This window comes from Nerophis ophidion, linkage group LG16, assembly GCF_033978795.1.
Source record: "Nerophis ophidion isolate RoL-2023_Sa linkage group LG16, RoL_Noph_v1.0, whole genome shotgun sequence".
Classification (NCBI taxonomy): domain Eukaryota; kingdom Metazoa; phylum Chordata; class Actinopteri; order Syngnathiformes; family Syngnathidae; genus Nerophis; species Nerophis ophidion.
Window position 1 is genome coordinate 20,492,954 of NC_084626.1, and position 22,951 is coordinate 20,515,904.

At 41.1% G+C, this 22,951-nt stretch overlaps 1 protein-coding gene across 2 annotated transcripts in view; it reads left to right on the top strand.

The window, feature by feature from the left end:
• gnb1b (guanine nucleotide binding protein (G protein), beta polypeptide 1b) overlaps positions 1–21,968 on the top strand; it is a 29,168-nt gene extending 7,200 nt beyond the window's left edge. The window contains exons 2-11 of one of the 2 annotated variants that reach the window (XM_061874601.1): positions 8,995–9,100; positions 9,231–9,269; positions 9,753–9,859; positions 12,258–12,321; positions 12,445–12,607; positions 12,704–12,770; positions 12,876–13,077; positions 15,283–15,499; positions 15,585–15,700; positions 21,871–21,968. In XM_061874601.1, the coding sequence (XP_061730585.1) occupies positions 9,044–9,100; positions 9,231–9,269; positions 9,753–9,859; positions 12,258–12,321; positions 12,445–12,607; positions 12,704–12,770; positions 12,876–13,077; positions 15,283–15,499; positions 15,585–15,691 (1,023 nt within the window). In that variant the 5' untranslated portion in view covers positions 8,995–9,043 and the 3' untranslated portion in view covers positions 15,692–15,700; positions 21,871–21,968. Of the gene's footprint in view, positions 1–8,994; positions 9,101–9,230; positions 9,270–9,752; positions 9,860–12,257; positions 12,322–12,444; positions 12,608–12,703; positions 12,771–12,875; positions 13,078–15,282; positions 15,500–15,584; positions 15,701–20,354 lie in introns of both variants that reach the window. The other variant, XM_061874600.1, reaches the window with a different exon arrangement.
• Positions 21,969–22,951: the final 983 nt, after the last annotated feature.

Below are 22,951 nucleotides of genomic sequence, written 5' to 3' on the forward strand. Positions count from 1 at the left end.
GAGATTGACCGTCATGTTTAGCTTCTTCCATTTTCTAATGATTGCTCCAACAGTGGACCTTTTTTCACTAAGCTGCTTGGAAATTTCTCCATAGCCCTTTCCATCCTTGTGGAGTTGTACAAATTTGTCATTGGTGTCTTTGGACAGCTCTTTGCTCTTAGCCATGCTGAATGTTTGGGTTTTACTGATTGTATGGGGTGGACAGGTGTCTTAATGCAGCTAACGACCTCACACAGGTGCATCTGATTCAGAATAATACAGATGAGTGGAGGAGGACTTTCAAAGGCGGATTAACAGGTCTTTGAGGGTCAGAATTCTAGCTGATAGGCAGGTGTTCAAATACTTATTTTCATCTTTATCACACGAATAAATTCTTAAAAAAATCATGGATTGTGATTTCAGAATTTTTCTTTTTAGGTTATCTCTCATACATGTACCTACCGTGAAAATGTTATACCCCTCCATGATTTCTAAGTGGGAGAATTTGCAAAATAGCAGGGTGGTCAAATACTTATTTTCTTTGTGTGTGTGTGTGTGTGAGTGTGTGTGTGTGTGTGTGTGTACAAACCATCTTTCCATATGAGTTGGGAATTTGTGATAGATGTAAATATAAACGGAATACAAAGAATTGCAAATCCTTTTCAACCCATATTCAATTGAATGCATTACAAATACAACATATTTGATGTTCAAACTCATAAACTTTTTTTTATGCAAATAATAATAAACTTAGAATTTCATGGCTGCAGCACGTGCCAAAGTAGTTGGGAAAGGACATGTTCACCACTGTGTTGCGTCACATTTTCTTTTAACAACACTCAATAAACATTTGGGAACTGAGGAAACTAATTGTTGAAGCTTTGAAAGTGGAATTCTTTCCCATTCTTGTTTTATGTAGAGCTTCAGTCGTTCAACAGTCCGGGGTCTCCGCTGTCGTATTTTAAGCTTCATAATGCGCCACACATTTTCAATGGGAGACAGCTCTGGACTGCAGGCGGGCCAGGAAAGTACCCGTACTCTTTAATTTTTTTATTTTTTTAACAAAGCCACGCTGTTGTAACAGGTGCTGAATGTGGCTTGGCATTGTTTTGCTGAAATAAGCAGGGGCGTCCATGAAAAAGACAGCGCTTAGATGGCAGCATATGTTGTTCCAAAACCTGTATGTACCTTTCAGCATGAATGGTGCCTTCACAGATGTGTAAATTACCCATGCCTTGGGCACTAATGCACCCCCATTCCACCACAAATGCTGACTTTTGAACTTTGCGTCGATAACAGTCTGGATGGTTTGCTTCTCCTTTGGTCTGGATGACACGATGTCGAATATTTCTAGAAACAATTTGAAATGTGGACTCTTCAGACCACAGAAAACTTTTCCACTTTGCATCAGTCCATCTTAGATGATCCCAGGCCCAGAGAAGCCGGTGGCATTTCTGGATGTTGTTGATAAATGGCTTTCGCTTTGCATAGTAGGGCTTTAACTTGCACTTACAGATGTAGCGACAAACTGTTTTTAGTGACAAGGGGTTTCTGAAGTGTTCCTGAGCCCATGTGGTGATATCCTTTAGAGATTGATGTCGTTTTTTGATACAGTGCCGTCTGAGGGATCAAATTCAATTTTGGTTTCCGGCCATGCCGCTTACGTGTAGTGATTTATCCAGATTCTCTAAACCTTTTGATAATAATTTGGACCGTAGATGTTGAAATCCCTACATTTCTTGCAATTGCACTTTGAGAAACGTTGTTCTTAAACTGTTTGACAATTTTCTCACGCTATTGTGGACAAAGTGGTGTACCTCGTCCCATCTTTTCTTGTGAAAGACTGAGCATCTTTTGGGAAGCTGTTTTTATACCCATTAATGGCACCCACCTCTTCCCATTTTGCCTGCACCCCTGGGGGATGTTCCAAAAAAGTGTCTGATGAGCATTCCTCAATGTTATCAGTTTTTATTGCCACATTTCCCAACTTCTTTGTCACGTGTTGCTGGCATCAAATTCTAAAGTTAATGATTATTTGCAAAAAAAAATTTTTATCAGTTTGAACATCAAATATGTTGTCTTTGTAGCATATTCAACTGAATATGGGTTGAAAATGATTTGCAAATCATTGTATTCCATTTATATTTACATCTAACACAATTTCTTAACTTACGTGTATGTATGTATGTGTGTGTGTCTCTCTCTCTGTCTGTCTCTGTGTCTCTCTCAATTTCAATTTAAAAGGGCTTTATTGACATTGGAAACATACGTTTATATTTCCAAAGCCAGCATTCAAACACAATCAAAACATTTAAAAATGAATCAAACTTAAACACCTTTTGAAATTAAAACTATGTAAAATTATAACTCACTGTGTCTCTCTCACTCTGTCTCTCTTTCCCTGTCCCTCTCTTTCTCTGTGTCCCTCATGTCATTTGTAATATCTAATAAAAAGACTGTCGATAAATGCTATCCATATTTCTAAAGACAAATATTGTTTTTTTTTTTTAATTCTTTATAATATCCACTTGTCAGCTTTTCGTCATTACATGATGCCTTTATCTCTATTTTTATATTTTGATAGAGGGAGTTTTTATTAAGTTATGTACATTTACCGTATTTCCTTGAATTAGTGCCGGGGTGGTAATTAATTTAAAACCTCTTCTCATTCCGGTGCTTACCAAAGGCATGCGGTAAATTTAGGCATGCGCTAATTAATTCAAAACCTCTTCTCACTTCGGCGCTTGCCATAGGCATGCGGTAAATTTAGGCCTGGCCTTATATATTTGAGTGTGATGTAATTTGATTGATTGAAACTTTTATTAGTAGATTGCACAGTTCAGTACATACATATTCCGTACAATTGACCACTAAATGGTAACACCCGAATACGTTTTTCAATTTGTTTAAGTCGGGGTCCACGTTAATTAATTCATGGTGGGAATATATACTATCAGCATAATACAGTCATCACACAAGTTAATCATCATTGAATTATTTACATTATTACAATCCAAGGGGTGGGATGAGGAGCTTTGGTAGATAGCAGTACTTCAGTCCTCAACAATTGCATCAACAGAGAAATGGACATTGAAACAGTGTAGGTCTTACTTAGCAGGATCCGTACAGCGAGCAGAGAACATAGTGAGTTCAGATACTATAAGAACAAGTATATACATTAGAAATACATTTGATTATTTCCATTGGGTTATTTACAATACGGGGAGCCGATTGTAGCTGAGATAGGCGCCAGCGCCCCCCGCGACCCCAAAAGGGAATAAGCGGTAGAAAATGGATGGATGGATGGAGATGGGATGTGAATGTAGGAGGGTAAGGATACCATCATGAAAAGCACATTTAATAAAAAAAAACCTTATTATGCAGCATAAAAAATGCAGATGGCCTTAAAACGCCACAACTCTGTCATCGTATGTAAGTACCCAAAATAAAGACTAGACAAAAATTCAATTTGATTAGAAACATTGGAGGAAACGGGATTAAAACCTGATGCTAACCGCCCATAGAAAATACACGGGTACGGCTAGTAGCTACTATTAGCAATCAAATTCACTTACCAACTCGGTTTAATATCTTAACATCGCCACACTCTCATCTTTACTCGGCCCAGATAGTCGGCACCTATAGGTTTACAATTAGTTGTAAAATGTTGGACGGTTGTTTTTACGATATGTAGGCAAACGACAATTTTAAAACATACCAGCTTCAGATGTCCCCCAGGCTTTGCCACCGTACCTGGCAGCCATTTTAGAACGCTGAATTATATAGAGCGCGATAGGCTGCAGCAGGGCACGTGAGCGCCTGTGTTATGCTCGCGGGATTAAAGGTGGAAACGGCGCAGGTAATATGCGCGGATGCCATGAGAGGAAATATGGCTTATTTCCCACCCGTGCTACACACTCGTGACATGACGAGTTTGACCCGGCGATAAAACGAGGGATATGCTAATTATTCTGCGGCACGAGTTTGACCCGGCGGTAAACCGAGGCATGCGCTTATTATTTTGCTAAACAAGTTTGACCCGGCAGTAATTTTAAGCATGCGCTAATTATTTTGCAAAACGAGTTTGACCCGGCGGTAAAACGAGGCATGCGGATAATATATACCTGGCGGCAAATCAAGGAAATACGGTATATGTACATTTAGGAAGTAAACACAAAGGTCTGGCTATGAGAATAAAACATTGTATAAAAAAAAAACAACTTAGATTTATATCGCACTTTTCTAAACACTCAAAGCGCTCACAGAGAAGTGGGACTCAACAATCATTCACACCTGGTGGTGGTAAGCTACATCAGTAACCACAACTGCCCTGGGGTAGACTGACGGAAGCGTGGCTGCCAGTTTGCGCCTACGGCCCCTCCGACCAACACCTATCATTCATTCTTCATTCATTCACCAGTGTGAGCGGCATCGGGGGCAAAGGGTGAAGTGTCCTGCCCAAGGACACCACGGCAGAGATTTTTGGATGTCAATAGGTGGGAAGCCAACCTGCAACCCTCAGGCTTCTGGCAGGCCGCTCTACCCACTACGCCATGCCGCCCATAAATAACCTTATTGCCCAAAGATGAAGCTAACATGAGATAATGTGGCATATTGTAAATATAGTTGACTTTAGTTGAGTTTTATTTCGAACAAGTATACAATTTCAATATAATTCATCACATATTACACATCTGCGATGAGGTGGCGACTTGCCCAGGGTTAGTTTGTGCAGTGTCTTAAACTGGATCTTACTAGTACATTGATTTTTTTTTTTTCATCCATTCCTTAATTCAATTCCATATACTGATACTAAGTGTTGTATGTGCAGACGTGTTTTAATGTGCTTAGTACATAGATTCAGCTGTTTACAAATGCACCAAATAATGTAAAAATGTTGATTCATTAAAGGTTTTGTATTTTTATTATACCCGACATTGTGTATTATACAAACTGACCTTTTTTGTGAATGAAGTGTGCATTTGTAATTGTATCACCATATTTATACACAATGGCTCAGATATGGTAACGCTAGCAAGCAATAAAGAATGTGTAGTGATTTTTGGTCCAATACATCATAAGTTGCTTGGTTCATTATAGAAATATGTTTTTGCCACCTTCTGTTGTATGTTTTGTATATATTTATGAGATTTCCACATAATTTTCTCATCCGTTATTACACTTGAAAATTAGATTTATTTGACTCTGTCAATGTTTACTCCCTCCATTTGTGTCTGACTTTTTCTTGTACTGTTACCGAATAGCATTAATATTGCATTATGTAAGTTGTTGTTTGCAACTCTGGACTGCTTGTATATGTACTGTACGTGTAGGAGAAACAATCAAAGCCAATGTGTCATTCAGTCCATGTGAAAGTGTTTTACAAAGTTTAAAACTTGTAAATGTAACAAATATAGACATTGCTGGTAACACATGCTATCTGTTGGTGCTGGTCTTGGATTTATTTTGCTTAAAAGAAATGATGACTTACATGGGGCTGGGCCTATAAAAATATATAATTCTATATCGCAATAGACGTGTCCTGGATAACAATATAAAATGCGTTCGATAAATATATATATATATATATATATATATGTATATATATATATATATTTTTTTTTGGGCCAGAAGAAACCAAAAAGAATGAAGCATGCTGAGCCTGCAAAACAGGAAGTGGTCAGTGAGCAATGGGAGGGACATGGTAAACATAAGCACCCAATTGTGCAATAGTATCAAATATCAAGTTTGATTGCGTCATTTTGCTGTCCCGCTGTTGCTTCACTGCACAGAGTGAGAAGAGAAACTAAAGATGAGTGCTGCATAGAGAAATTTGCTAATTGAATCGTAATTACTTTTTTTCTCTATTGTGCAGCCCTATATATATGTAGTTATTGTAGGCTGTTTACCTAGATGTTTAAATTCAGATATAAACGAAAGATTATTATAGCATACAATGTTTTTATTACATACTGCGATATATATTACAAAGCCCGTTTCCATATGAGTTGGGAAATTGTGTTAGATGTAAATATAAAGTGAATAGAATGATTTGCAAATCCGTTTCAACCCATATTCAATTGAATGCACAACAAAGACAAGATATTTGATGTTCAAACTCATAAACCTTATTTTTTTTCAAATAATAATTAACTTAGAATTTCATGGCTGCAACACGTGGCAAAGTAGTTGGGAAAGGGCATGTTCACAACTGTGTTACATCACATTTTCTTTTAAAGGGGCACATTATCAAAATTTCAAAAGGGTTAAAAACAATAAAAATCAGTTCCCAGTGGCTTGTTGTGTTTTTAGAAGTTTTTTTCAAAATTTTCCCGGTCCCAGAATATCCCTAAAAAAAAAAGCTTTAAAGTGCTTGATTTTAGCTATTTGCGATGTGACTATCCATTTCCCTGTGACGTCATACAGTGCTGCCAATGTAAACAAACAATGGCAGATACCACAGCAAGATATAGCGACATTAGCTCGGATTTCAGCGGTTTAAGCGATTCAACAGATTAGGCATGTATTGAAACCGATGGTTGGAGTATGAAAGTATTGAAGAAGAAACTGAAGCTATTGAGCGAATAGCTATTAACGCTATTCATAGCCATAGCATGACCGAATAGCTGCGTTAGCATCACAGGTAAAATGTGCGGACCAAACGATCAGGACTTTCGCATCTTTTGACACTGGAGCAACTTAAATCCGTCGATTGGTAAGTGTTTTTTTGCATTAAATGTGGATGGAAGGAAACGTAATATAGTTGCAAATGCATCTGCAGGTTATCCATACATCTCTGTGCCATGTCTGCTTTAGCACCGCCAGTAAATAGCATGTTAGCATCGATTAGCGTAGCATGTTAGCATCGATTAGTTAGCAGTCAACATGAACAAAACTCACCTTTGTGATTTTGTTTACTTTATCGTTGCAAATGCATCTGGAGGTTATCCATACATTTCTGTGCCATGTCTGCCTTAGCACTGCCGGTAAATAGCATATTAGCATCGATTAGCATAGCATGTTAGCATCGATTAGCTGGCAGTCACGCCACAACCAAATATGTTTGATTAGCACATAAGTCAACATCAACAAAACTCACCTTTGTGATTTCGTTGACTTTATCGTTGCAAATGCATCTGCAGGTTATCCATACATCTCTGTGCCATGTCTGTCATCGCCGGTAAAATGTGGAGACACTCTGGCACATTCAATGGAGGTCTGGCGGCAGACACTTTGGCATTTTCGGGCCAGTGGTGCAGCTTGAATCCCTCCTTGTTAGTGTCTTTACACCCTCCGACAACACACCGACGTGGCATGATGTCTCCAAGGTTCCAAAAAATAGTAAAAAAAAAACGGAAAATAACAGAGCTGAGACCGAGTGTTTGTAATGTGTTGAAAATGAAAATGGCGGCTGTATTACCTCGGCGACGTCACATTCTGACGTCATCATCACATGAGCGATAAACAGAAAGGCGTTTAATTCGCCAAAATTCACCCATTTAGAATTCGGAAATCGGTTAAAAAAATAAATGGTCTTTTTTCTGCACCATCAAGGTATATATTGACGCTTACATAGGTCTGGTGATAATGTTCCCCTTTAACAACAGTCCATAAACATTTGGGAACTGAGGAAACTAATTGTTGAAGCTTTGAAAGTGGAATTCTTTCCCATTCTTGTTTTATGTAGAGCTTCAGTCGTTCAACAGTCCGGGGTCTCTGCTGTCGTATTTTACGCTTCATAATGCGCCACAAATTTTCGATGCGAGACATGTCTGGACTGCAGGCGGGCCAGGAAAGTACCCGCACTCTTTTACTACGAAGCCACGCTGTTGTAACACGTGGCTTGGCATTTTTTTGCTGAAATAAGCAGGGACGTCCATGATAACGTTGCTTGGATGACAACATATGTTGCTCCAAAACCTGTATGTACATTTCAGCATAAATGGTGCCTTCACAGATGTGTAAGTTACCCATGCCTTGGGAACTAATACACCCCCATCACAGATGCTGGTTTTGAACTTTGCGCTTATAACAATCCGGATGGTTATTTTCTTCTTTGTTCCGGAGGACACCACGTCCACAGTTTCCAAATATAATTTGAAATGTGGACTCGTGAGACCACAGAACACTTAACCACTTTGCATCAGTCCATCTTAGATGAGCTCAGGCCCAGCGAAGCCGGGGGCGTTCCTCGGTGTTGTTGATAAATGGCTTTCGCTTTGCATAGTAGGGTTTTAACTTGCACTTACAGATGTAGCGACCAACTGTAATTACTGACAGTGGTTTTATGAAGTGTTCCTGAGCCCATGTGGCGATATCCTTTACACACTGTCAGTTTTTGATGCAGTACCGCCTGAGGGATCAAATGTCCATAATATCATCACTTACGTGCAGCGATTACTCCAGATTTTCTGAACCTTTTGATGATTTTACAGACTGTAAAATCTCTAAATTCCTTGCAATAGCTCATTGAGAAATTTTGTTATAAAACTGTTCGACAATTTGCTTACAAATTGGTGACCCTCACCCCATCCTTGTTTGTGAATTACTTAGCATTTCATGGAAGCTGCTTTTATACCCATACATGGCACCCACATGTTCCCAATTAGCCTGCACACCTGTGGGATGTTCCAAATAAGTGTTTGATGAGCATTCTTCAACTTTATCAGTATTTATTGCCACCTTTCCCAACTTCTTTGTCACGTGTTGCTGGCATCAAATTCTAAAGTTAATGATTATTTGCAAAAAAAAAAATGTTTATCAGTTTTAACTTCAAATATGTTGTCTTTTGTAGCATATTCCTTTGAATACGGGTTGATAAGGATTTGCAAATCATTGTATTCCGTTTATATTTACATCCAACACAATTTCCCAACTCATATGGAAATGGGGTTTGTATATCGTGCAGGTCGGTTGACCAGTCACCTTCATTTTCAGCCTTGCAGATGGACATCCAAATATAAAGCATTTATGAATTTAAAAGGCTTCTTTGTTTTGTTTTATTTTTAATTTCAGATCAAGTGCCCCAATAGCTGGAGAGAAGTAAACTAAAAAGCCGATTAAGATGAGTGAACTGGACCAGTTACGCCAAGAGGCTGAGCAACTAAAAAATCAGATCCGAGTAAGTAAACCTTTTTTAATTTTGTTATTTTTTCCATTCGTTGTATGAAAACAGCATTTATTTATATAAGTCAAAGTTCCACAAATGAAACAAGTGGTGTGACTTGCAATTTGTCTTTTCTTGTTGACAGGATGCCAGGAAAGCATGCGCAGATGCCACGCTATCGCAGGTACAAATCCTTGTATGATATTTTTGCTGTTCAGGATTCTCATTATTTAGACTATCCAGTAGTCATGTCCACATTCAGAACTGTGTAAACAGAAGCAGCTAGGACCCATTAAGCAGCACCAATCAACGACTAATCAATTTTTAACAGCCTGCACGGTGGCTTGTTAGCGCGGCAGTGCTGGCTTTATTGGTGTGCTGCCAATTAAAACAAGTTGAATGCAGCAGGTTTAACACCATGCTTGAGAGGGATAACCCAACCACATGGGCCAACCACTCCATTTAAAAACATATATAACATTTCTGTTTCAGTTGGATTGTAAAAGCCCAGGTTTATGTACAGTCTGTATGTTTGTGTCACAATGCCCAATTATTACTGTTAACACCCATTAAAGGTCATCATTATTAAATATTGTTAAACTCTAAGGTTGTTTCTGTGTTTGTCTGCTTATATAATAAAAATAATTGGGCCGGCGCTGCTTTTCAGATTACGGCTAACATTGACCCCGTCGGACGAATTCAGATGCGTACAAGACGGACACTGCGGGGTCATCTGGCTAAAATCTATGCCATGCACTGGGGAACAGATTCCAGGTAAAACTCATTGACGGCCAAGTTGTAGTATACAGTTGTACTTTGACTTACCGGTTTATATGTTCTATGACGGAGCTCGTAACCCAAAATACTTGCTGCTCTGATCTATTCACTGCTGAAATTAAGTAATTAAAAAAAAAAAAAGCACAGTGTTGGCATTTAACATGTTTATAAATAAGAAACAAATACTTTTTGATAAGAAATTTTGTATGAAAAAACAATACACTGTCCTACACTTTCTTTAAATCCATCGTAGGACAGAGCAAATGCAAGCATGCAAGACCATATTTTTTGGTCAGATCTTAAAGGGTTCACTGTAGGACTGGGCCAATAAAACGTTTTGCTGGTTAATACATAATCCTACAAATTACTGCCAATATATGATATTTTCCTCTTTATTTTGGCACCAAATTAAGCTCTATCATGTAATCATAATATATGATAGAAATAACTTTGATTTTTTTCATTAGCATTTTTAACTATTGTAGTTGGAAGCTCAAAAAATTGCAATCAAAAATAAATAAACAATAAGCTTTTATTTGTCTGCAAAAGTTGCACTTCAATAAGTTTTGAACATTTTGATTTACATATTTGATAGTTTTTCAGCTCTTTTTTTCAACAAATTGGGAATGCAGGCCCGTTCGTCTGTGTGGATAGGCTCATCTTGCTCATTCGGTTTGAAGCAGAAATATTCCCACAACGGGATATTTGGCTTTGTGATCGTATTTTCTTTTTACCTTGCTGAGCTAGTTGCGACTTGCTAATAAGAAGCTCAGCAACTAGAGACTAGTCGTGACTAGCTAGGCGTTGTTGCTGTCTGAAGCTAGCATTCCTGCCTCCACTCCACAATGACAAAGATTGATGACTGACAAGAGGATTAACTCCTGTTATTTAATTATGCTATTGAGCTAATGTGCTCAGGTGCTGAGAATGATGTACAGTGTTCAAATCTGTACACTGAACAATATGTTGATTAATATTGTGTCTTCATTAAATTCTGTTTGGAATATTCAATAAATGGTTATGTACATGTAGACACCCAAAGTTAGACTGTGTCACTCACTACATTTCCATGCACTAAATTAGTCTGATTTCTCTAATCGGATATTTTTTGTATTTTCACACCTACATGTGAAGTCCCAGTGTCCATGCACATTATCTAATGTGACTAATGGTTATACGTCCTATACCTCCCGTTCACTGGGGGATGCTTATTTCCTTTTAGATTGGCCCTAGTGTGTGAGTGTGAATGTTGTCCGTCTATCTGTGTTGGCCCTGCGATGAGGTGGCGACTTGTCAAGGGTGTACCCCGCCTTCCGCCCGATTGTAGCTGAGATAGGCGCCAGCGCCCCCCGCAACCCCAAAAGGGAATAAGCGGTAGAAAATGGATGGATTAATGTATTATTTTTTTTCCGGTTGACTATGAGGTCACACCAAAACAGTTAAGCTCTGTTGTACCTGATGTCCGCTGTAATATTGGCACAGATTACAAATATTATGTCTCTAATGGTTATGGTAATGTTAAATTAGCAATAACCAATCAATAAATGATCATAGATTGCGCCACAAACACGACGCTACAACAAAGAAGGTTTCGGGGCAAATGTAGGTCCGATGCAAAAAAAGGGTGGCAGGAGAGAATAGTTTCAAAAATAATTTTGGGTCGTAGAATCATGGAAACAAAACTTTAAAATGTCTTTGAGTTCATTCACAAAAGGCTCTGTGGATTGATAAAAAGAGTTTTAAATCGGAAGAAAAATATGTTTGTGCCCCTATCCGCCTCCAGAGGGTTGGTGGTTTGCTAGCTGTGGATAAGCTCTCCAGTTGTGTGGAATACAGAGTTATTGTAAGTCAGTTTGGAGTTCACAAATGCAAAGTGAAGAAGTTTGTGGAGGCTTTGTTTGCCTTTAATATACCTGCTTATCTTCCATCTCTTAAATTTTTGTTCGGGAGTTTGAATGAAGCCGCATTCTTCAATGACTTAGATAATTTCTTAAATACATTTCTGATTGTTTTTCTCCCATCAATGCACTTCAATAATTTCTGTTATTTTAATTTGTGAAGCAAATAAAGTATTGTCTTGATTCCAGTTGTTGCCTGTTTTTATTGAATGGTATCTGTCTCAGGGTAATATGCCGCACGTTGAGACTGGCGCATGCACAGGGTCCCCTCCGCCTGCACCCCCCCCCCTTAAGATATCTGGTTTTCAATTCCTAAATCCAATTGTGTTAGTTCGGTTTCATCAAAGACTGAACACAATCGGATTAAGGTGTTTCCATGTGATGTAGGATCCATTTTTGAGAAATCAAACTGATTTAGTGCATGGACCATGTACTGACTGTTTACCTGCAGTCCATTTGATGTCATTTTGGATAAATTATGTTTATGTATTCTACAGGCTCTTGGTCAGTGCCTCTCAGGATGGCAAACTCATTATTTGGGACAGCTATACCACAAATAAGGCAAGTATCAGATGTGGTATGATTCATGTCATCAATAAAACACAAATGTACACTGGGGACCATGCTCATAAAAAGATGAAATTGTTGCATTGCATGCATTTTTCAAATTGTCTCTCTTTGTAGGTCCACGCTATTCCACTTCGTTCTTCCTGGGTCATGACATGCGCGTATGCACCTTCAGGAAATTATGTGGCCTGTGGTGGCTTAGACAACATCTGCTCCATTTACAACCTGAAAACCCGCGAGGGGAATGTACGTGTGAGCCGGGAGCTGGCCGGACATACAGGTATTTGGAATACTTGGCAACTGGACCACATTACTATCATAATGACTATACAGTTGTCAAGAGGTCACATGTACAACATGATTCTCTTTTTGTTAGGATATCTGTCCTGCTGTCGCTTCCTTGATGACAACCAGATTGTTACAAGCTCAGGAGACACCACCTGGTAAATAAAAAGCACCTGTAAACATTTTATATTGGTGTTGCCTGTTTGACAGTGTACTATTAAGTTGTATTGATGACTGGTGATGGCCTATTTCCTGTGTTATAGTGCACTTTGGGACATTGAGACTGGTCAGCAGACGACTACATTTGCTGGACACACTGGTGATGTCATGAGCCTCTCTCTGGCCCCAGACTCACGGTTATTTGTCTCTGGTGCTTGTGATGCCTCAGCCAAACTCTGGGATGTCCGAGAGGGCATGTGTGGACAGACCTTCACTGGTCACGAGTCCGACATCAATGCCATCTGCGTAAGTCACTAAGGAGTCATTTAATGGCATATTTACACATTGATGGATTTGGGTGTGGCGTCCTCTTCGGTCTACTGACCACTGCTGGCCTGCGCTCACACTAATCATTTGCGCTTTGCTTGTTCCTTCACTTCTGCTCAGTTTTTTCTTAGAGGCGGTCAGTTTGGAGTTGTTTGCTCACTCTCGCTCACAATCACGTAATAATTTGTTTGTCTGGCTTGTCATTATAAATCCATCCTGTAAATGGCAGTTTAAATTTGCAGTTAGCGCTACTTTAGCTTGTGTAGTGAAAGCCGCTCCACCATTAAAAGGGAAGTCCACCAACAAGTTTTGACATCACAGTTGAAACAGACAAACATCAAACACCAACAGTCTTACTCGTTGTGAACCACTACATAATGACGGTGGATGCGTGGTCATTATGACATCATATACATTTTGACAGGCAATGATGCATATATTTTCTTTAAAAAGGCTACAAAATGTTTTAAGATTTAAAAACTATTATTAGTTATTATTCATACCATTAAAAGGAGGGTTGAATCAGTTTTTCTTCGTAGCAGCTGAATTCACACAATGGTCAGTAAGCTTGAGCGTAGCATTAAAGCAAGTGAAAGTGAGTAGTTAGAGCAGAAAATGTCATACAGCTATCCTGTTTTGGTTCCAATCGTTCAAATAGTTTTTGTTCGATTTGAAAAACATAACTTTTGGTGTTTTGTTGATATTCTTTACAATGAAGTCACTTGAAAACTTACCACGGTAATGAAAGTACATTATATATACACATTAGGGGAAACATATATGTAGGAATCATGTTGGATTAATAATTTGGAATAAACCAAAAGAGAAATACAATTATGAAGATTGAGCTCTAATGCCGTTAGCTAAATGTTAACGTACAATGAACAAGCTCATAGACGAGCTAACTCAAATTAGCATAGCCAAATCGCAGGGCACAGATAGTCAATTATTGTTATTATTTACACTAACGTTCATATCTATGGTCAATTTGCAGTCTCTAATGAACCTAACATGCATATTTTTGGAATGTGGGCGGAAACTGGATTGCCCGGAGAAAACCCAAACACGCACGGAGACAAGTGCACACTCCACACAGCGATCTCCAAACAGAGGTTCAAAGACGCACATTTTTACCCCGCATTCTCCCGCTGGTTCCCGCAAACCTAGAAATGCTTGACGAATTAAAGTTGTCTATTCGACGTATTCCCTCTTGAAGCCGAGCCACCACCAGACGATGGACCCTGTGCTGACTTTCTTGGGAATTAATTCTTCCTTCATTTGTTACCATATTCACACCTTCTTTCTCTCGTATTACCACTCGCACGCTTCGTTAGCACCACAGCTAACGTTACCCATGCTGCTACCTCTGCTCAGCGAGGGCGTATGCGTATGTGACGTATGTAAGAAGATGCGCTTACGCTCTGTGAGAAGGAGACGCAGGAAGGAGTGGGAAGAGCCTGTAGGGTAATGCCTGCAGCTAAAACAACTGCGTGAGAATGTTTTTGATTGATTGATTGATTGATACTTTTATTAGTAGATTGCACAGTACGGTACATATTCCGTACAATTGACCACTAAATGGTAACACCCGAATAAGTTTTTCAACTTGTTTAAGTCGGGGTCCACGTTAATCAATTCATGGTACAAATATATACTATCAACATAATACAGTCATCACACAAGTTAATCATCATAGTATGTACATTGAATTATTTAAATTATTTACAATCCGGGGGGTGGGATGAGGAGCTTTGTTGATATCAGAACTTCAGTCATCAACAATTGCATCAACAGAGAAATGTGGACATTGAAACAGTGTAGGTCTTATTTAGTAGGATATGTACAGCCAGCAGAGAACATAGTGAGTTCAGATAGCATAAGAACAAGTATATACGTTAGAAGTACATTTGAGTTGTTTATAATCTGGGGAGATGGGATGTGAATGGAGGAGGGTATTAGTAAAGTGTTGAAGTTACCTCGAATGTATACTCGAATATCACGATATAATCATTGTCTATATCGCATAGAGCCAAAACCGCGATATATTGCCCAGCCCTAGTTGTTGGTCAGCAAGAAAGAAATATGTGGTATTTGACTCTTCAATTAATTTGAGCCTTTGTATTTATTTGTAGTGTGACACAATGGACGTGTACTGAAATGGTTTTATGTTGTATTGGATTGCAGTTCTTCCCCAATGGCAATGCCTTTGCCACTGGCTCTGATGATGCCACCTGCAGGCTGTTTGATCTTCGGGCCGATCAGGAATTAATGATCTACTCTCATGACAACATCATCTGCGGCATCACCTCGGTGGCGTTTTCCAAGAGCGGCCGCCTTCTCCTGGCCGGATACGACGACTTCAACTGTAACGTGTGGGACACACTAAAAGCTGACCGCGCAGGTTAATCCAATAACACCCCCGATGTGAATCATCTCAATGATCAGTGACGTTCTTATGTTCATACCTGGAGTGTTTTTTCTGATAGGTGTGTTGGCTGGACATGACAACCGCGTTAGCTGCCTGGGAGTGACTGATGATGGCATGGCGGTCGCCACAGGATCCTGGGACAGCTTCCTGAAGATCTGGAATTGAAGCCTGAAGGTGCGTTTACACCACGGATCAACCTATGTTTCTCTGTAGAAGCGATTTTGTTGTTTCTGAAATGAGCTCAGAGGAATATTTCTGGGCTCATTGTGTTTTAAAACAACCAGCTTGTTTCACGATATGATAATCAAAGGTAGCAGTCTGAATTAATTCAGCCATTAATTTGTGGCTTTTTGTGAAACTTGTCTACATCGACAATCTCTTTGTTTGGACCAACTCAGAAAGTTTTTGTCCCCTGTATTCTTATCTTTACATCAAATCCATCCATCCATCTATCTTCTTCCACTTATCTGAGGTCGGGTCGCGGGGGCAGCAGCCTAAGCACGGTAACCCAGACTTCCCTCTCCCCAGCCACTTCGTCCAGCTCCTCCCGGGGGACCCCGAGGCGTTCACAGGCCAGCTGGGAGAGAGAGTCTTCCCAACGTGTCCTGGGTCTTCCTCGTGGCCTTCTACCGGTCGGACGTGCCCGAAACACCTCCATAGGGAGGCGTTCGGGTGGCATCCTGACCAGATGCCCGAACCACTTCATATAGCTCCTCCCGATGTGGAGGAGCAGCGGCTTTACTTTGAGCTCCTCCCGGATGACAGAGCTTCTCACCCTATCTCTAAGGGAGAGCCCCGTCACCCGGCGGAGGAAACTCATTTTGGCCGCTTTTACCTGTGATCTTGTCCTTTCGGTCATGACCCAAAACTCATGACCATAGGTGAGGTTGGGAACGTAGATCAACCGGTAAATTGAGAGCTTTGTCTTCCGGCTCAGCTCTTTCTTCACCACAACGGATAGATACAGCCTCCGCATTACTGAAGACACCCGCCTGTCGATCTCACGATCCACTCCGAGGTACTTGAACTCCTCCACTTGGGGCAAGATCTCCTCCCTTACCAGAAGATGGCACTCCACCCTTTTCCGGGCGAGAACCATGGACTCTGACTTGAAGGTGCTGATTCTCATCCCAGTCGCTTCACACTCTGCTGCGAACTGATCCAGTGAGAGCTGAAGATCTTGGCCAGATGAAGCCATCAGGACCACATCATCTGCAAATAGCAGAGTTCTAATCCTGCAGCCACCAAACCTGATAGCTTCAACGCCTTGACTGCGCCTAGAAATTATGTCCATAAAAGTTATGAACAGAATCTGTGACAAAGGGCAGCCTTGGCAGAGTCCAACCCTCATTGGAAACGGGTCCGACTTACTGCCGGCAATGCGGACCAAGCTCTGACACTGATTATACAGGGAGCGGAACGCCACAATAGGACAGTCCGTTAGCCCATACCCTCTGACCACTCCCCACAGGACTTCCCGGGTTACATCGTCGAATGCCTTCTCCAGGTCCAAAAAGCACATGTAGACTGGTTGGGAAAACTCCCATGCACCCTCAAGGACCCTGCCAACAGTATAGAGCTGAGCTGGTCCAGAGTTCCACGACCAGGATGGCAACCACCACACTGTTCCTCCTAAATTCGAGGTTCGACTATCCGGCGTACCTTCCTCTCCAGTACACCTGAATAGACCTTACCGGGAAGGCTGAGAAGTGTGATCCCACGATAGTTGGAACACACTTTCCGGTTCCCCTTCTTAAAGAGAGGAACCACCACCCTGGTCTGCCAATCCAGAGGTACCGCCCCCGATGTCCACGCGATGTTGCAGAGTCTTGTCAACCAAGACAGCCCCACAGCATCCAGAGCCTTAAGGAACACTGGGCGGATCTCATCCACCCCCGGGGCGGATCTCATCCACCCCCGGGGCCTTGCCACCGAGGAGCTTTTTAACTAACTCGGCAACCTCAGCCCCAGAAATAGGAGAGCCCACCACAGATTCCCCAGGCACTGCTTCCTTGTAGGAAGACCTGCTGGTAGGATTGAGGTCTTCGAAGTATTCCCTCCACCAATCCACAACATCCGCACCATTCACGGTGTTGACACTACACTGCTTCCCCTTTCCTGAGGCGGCAGACGGTGGTCCAGAATCGCTTCGAAGCTGTCCTGAAGTCGTTTTCCATGGCTTCCCCGAACTCCTTCCATGTCCGAGTTTTTGCCTCTGCGAGCACTGAGGTCGCTCACCGCTTGGCCTGTCGGTACCTGTCTGCTGCGTCCGGAATCCTATGAGCCAAAAGAGCCCAATAGGACTCTTTCTTCAGCTTGACGGCACCCCTCACCGCTGTTCTAGGATAACCGCCGCGACAGGCACCAACCGCCTTGCGGCCACAGCTCCTATCAGCCGCCTCAACAATAGAGGTCCGGAACATCGTCCACTCGGACTCAATGTCCAGCACCTCCCTTGTGACATGTTCAAAGTTCTTCCGGAGGTGTGAATTTAAACTCTCTCTGACAGGAGACTCTGCCAGACGTTCCCAGCAAACCCTCACAAACGCATTTGGGCCTGCCAGGTCCGTTTGGCATCCTCCCCCACCATCGCAGCCAACTCACCACCAGGTGGGGATCGGTAGAAAGGTCTGCCCCTCTCTTCACTCGAGTGTCCAAAACATTAGACCGCGAATCCGATGACACAACTACAAAGTCGATCATGGAACTGCGGCCTAGGGTGTCCTGGTGCCAAGTGCACATATGGACACACTTATGTTTAGATCTGGGCGGCCAATCTTCCCAATCACGCCTCTCCAGGTTTCACTGTCGTTGCCAACATGAGCGTTGAAGTCCCCCAGTAGAACGGGGGAGCACTCTCGAGTACTCCCTCGAGTGAATCCAAAAAAGGGTGAGTACTCTGAGCTGCTGTTTGGCGCGTTGGCGCAAACAACAGTCAGGACCCGTCCCCCCACCCAAAGGCGGAGGGAGGCTACCCTCTCGTCCACTGGGTTGAACTCCAACGTGCAGGCTTTGAGCCGGGGGGCACAAGAATTGCCACCCCAGTCCGTCGCCTCTCACTGCCGGCAACGCCAGAGTGGAAGAGAGTCCCTCCCCTCTCGAGAGAACTGTTTCCAGAGCCCTTGCTGTGCGTCGAAGTGAGTCCGACTATATCCAGCTGGAACTTCTCCACTTCGCGCACTAGCTCAGGCTCCTTCCCCTCAAGTGAGGTGACGCTCCACGTCACAAGAGCTAGCTTATGTAGCCGAGGATCGGACCGCCAAGAGCCCTGCCTTCGGCTGCCGCCCAGCTCTCACTGCACCCAACCTCTATGGCCCCTGCTATGGGTGGTGAGCCCATTGGAGAGGAGACCCACTTTGCCTCTTCGGGCTGTGCCCGGCCGGGCCCCATGGGTACAGGCCCGGCCACCAGGCACTCGCCATCGTGCCCCACCTCCGGGCCTGGCTCCAGAGGGGGGCCCCGGTGACCCTCGTCCGGGTGAGGGAAATCTGGGTCCTTTTTGTTTTGGTTTTTCATAGAGGTCTTCGAGCTGCTCTTTGTCTGATCCCTCACCTAGGATCAGTTTGCCTTGGGAGACCCTACCAGGGGGTATAGACACCCCCGGACAACATAGCTCCTAGGATCATTGGGACACGCAAACTCCTCTACCACGTTAAGGTGGCAGCTCAGCGACCACATCACTACATCAAATCATGGCCACCAGGACGTTGACACAAATAGCCTCAACAGCACGGTCGATAACCCCTGATGAAGAAGGCTTCCTCTGAGGAACGCTGGAAAGTAAAAATAATAAAACCTCTAAAATAGTAAGAACCATGAGTAGAAATAAAGGATATAACACTAGTTAAACATATAAAGATTAAAAAAAAATAGAACTAAATAAAATATTGCATAACTAAAGAAATAAAAAGTATAGAATGAATGATTTCCATAAAATTTATAAAAATTAGGCATAGGTAAAGGCCATATCAAAAAGGTAGGTCTTAAGCCTGCTCTTCAAAACATGATTGTCTCTGCAGCCCTGAGGTCTTCCGCAGGCAAGCTCTTCCATAGCCTTGGGCCATAATGGTGGAAAGATTCCATCCCTTGACTTTGTGTTCAGACTTTTGAAATAATTAGGAGATGAGTGACGGAAGATCTCTGGGTCCGCAAAGGTTTGTAGGGCAAAAGCAAGTGCCGTTGACATGAACTTTGATGTGAAAATTCAATGAAAAATGTTTGTTCATGTTGCCATGTGTTGTAGTTTTACTGATTTCATCATTAATTCTGGTGTGTTTTTGCAACAGCAGATTTTATTTCATATCAAAGAGGAAGTGACTCTTTCCTTCGCACCTTGGACCAAAATCCTTTAATCTTTCGCCGTTTACTTCTCAGTTATTTGTTTTTTTATCTTCTTACAAAACAAAGTGGATGAAAAAGCACCTGCGGTGGTGATATGTACAGCCATCCATCGATTTTCTATCGACTTCGTCGCAGGTTCAACACAGAGAGACACTAGCAAGTGCAGAAGTAAATACTGTATTTGAAGATATGGTAATAGAGGCCATTGCAACTTTTTTTTTTGGCATACGGAGAAGCAGGTGGTGCTGCTGTTGAGTTACTCACTTTTTTTGGAAGCTAATGTTAGCACAGTGTGACACTACAGCTGCTTCAAGCACAAGATCGGCTCATTAGCCAATCTCTGAGTTAAAAAAAAAAAAAATACACTCAAGATGAAAACAACTCTCCTGAAAAGCAAATCCTGGTGAAGTAGCCTGGAAGAAGACAGTCATATTATATATTGAGAGTGAAAAGAATTGACGTTTGCTTCTGGTCTTTGCCTTCTCAGATGTTCTTTTAACTCCAAAGCCGACTGGAAGACCATTACAACTTGAGAATGTTCACAGCATCTTCTGCAACACTGTTTAAACTGACTTGGACACCACAAACAAACAACACAATTGAAGGGAAAACAAAAAGATTTCCTCCATAAAGAAGAGCACAATTGTCTATCACCTAATTAGGAAAGGATGTCCTGTGGAATCAATCACAACCTTGCGCATTCCTTCTCGGACCATTTCATGTCACCTGAGAGAAACACAACACTAGCATCACAGTCTAACATGTCTTGACCGCAAACGTGGGAGTATAATTGTACAAATTATTTAACTTTTTTTTTTTTTTTTTAAGAATTGTATTCCGATGGTTTGTTTTTCTCAATGGTTTTCTTTTTGTCGTATTTCTTTAGTGCTTCTAGATATGTTTCTTTCTAATCCAGTGAAAGCACGTTTGACAGATGAGAAATAAACAAGCTTGCATCATATTACACCAGCAGCTTTCCAAAATGTCTCATGTATTTATGTACTCGTCCTTATTTCTTGTTTTTCATCACAGCCTTTTGCACATGAAGATGCTTTGCCTCTCAATTACTACTAACATGTTAACTAACCAAGCACATGCTACTAGTTATGAATGCTTCTTCCAGTACAACAGAAGTTCTTAAGTACCTTGTCAGAAGCCCTCACTCTTCTTGTACATGCCTTTGACTCGGATGGAGATGGAGATGGAGATGGTGTCGCAAGGTAGTGCTGAAGTTATGCGGGCATGGCTGCTTTGAATTTGACCCACTTTTGAGTGAACCAACCTCTCCTGGCTAAATAGACACTTCATTTGCTTGGGACTACAGTTGCAACTCTGTTTATGAAATGTACAAATCAATGTCTGAAAATAATGGTCTGATGTTTTTAAGTTAAGACATTTAATTTTGTCTGACACTACTTAAATTTGATGTGCATGCTGTAGACTTGCTTTCAGTGGTGGAAAAAAATCCCAGATTTCTTTTTTGTTTGTTTCTAAAAAGGAGAGTAACCTACTAATTGAAGCTGGTTTTTGGTTATGCATATTGATAACTGGTAATGCTATGCACCAGAGTGACCAAGACAGGAGATAGCTAGTGTAAAATATGCTTACCAGTTATTGATGCCATTTTTTATACAACAATCTTTATGAGAAGTATATCCTTGGCAAGTCTTTCTCTCCACATCTCTACTCAAAGGAACAAAAACGAACAAACACACTCACACACTGTCCATATTAGAACTTTTGTATTTTTTCCTTTTGGTCTTAAAATGATAAATCAGAACCTCTGAATGACATTTCACTGTATACAGAAGCACTTTTGTTAATGTGACATTCTCACTTTTGATTTCTCTGCAATGATGTACTTCAATAAATGTGATGTATTTTGTGTGTGGCCACAAGTGAAAATGCAATTCAAACAGAGATGGATTTCCTTTTCTCTTTCCATGAATATAATAGAGTTCTGCACCCTTATGTAGCTTTCCACTTTTTGTATTTCTTTTCAGTCTGTTGGTGTTCCACGGTGAGCTGGATGCAAGATAGATACTGTACTAAAATGTACTGTTATTGATTGAAAATGTAATAAAAAGCTGTTTGAGAGCCATTCTGCATTGCGGGATTATTTCTGTGCGGTAGCTTTTTTTTGGGAATGTGTTTTAAAGTTTACATTTAAAAATCCAAACTATGAAGAAGCAGAGACCATCTGGGAATTACATGGTCATTGTAGGATGCAAAAGAACATACATTTTTTTCTAAAACCAGGGAGGAGGGTTTTTACACTTAATTTTGCTCTCTAAATAAACTATATCCAGGAATAAAATATTATTGCTACTTTTATAAACGAAGTAGGTAGATAATCCATGCACTGTAAAAATGATATGAATTAATTCATGTAGAGTCTCTATTTTAGTTATGGAGTTTGCCATTTGTGGCCATCTAACGGTTTGAATTATGTCTATTTTCCTTCTAATGATTTAAAACCAGGGGTTTTCAAATTGTGGGGCAGTGCCCCATCGGCGAAGATAAAACACTTGGCCTGCATTAACTGATTTTCTGGAGCATATTTTGTGGTGTTTCCTGCTCGCCTGCACTCTATTCTCTCACTTTAGGACACAGGTTGTTGGTGTCAGTTTATTTTGTACATGCATAAATTTACATGTAATACGTATATACCATAATTCCAGTTGTTTCATTACAGCATGTCCAAAAAGGAGTTGTTTCATAACATAGCAATTGTAACCCAAATGTTTGACGCTTTTTGTAACAACAGTGAATGAAGGACTAAATGCATCAAATAATATACGAGTAAGTATGAATAATTTTTGAAAACTTAGACAATAATTAAAGGTCTTATGAATATATAATGTATTTATGGTTTACCAATGAGATGAATACGTCGACTGTATTTATTTATTTTTTTTTAAATAGGGCTCAAGGTGCCTATGAATGTTCTCACTCATCCAGGTCATTGTCATCTCAGGGAATTAAATCTATCACAACTGGACTGTTTGGTTTGTCTGAGAAGACATGTTGCCTCATCCAAGTAGGCTTCATCAGTTCGTGCTCATAGACTTTGATTGGTCGTCT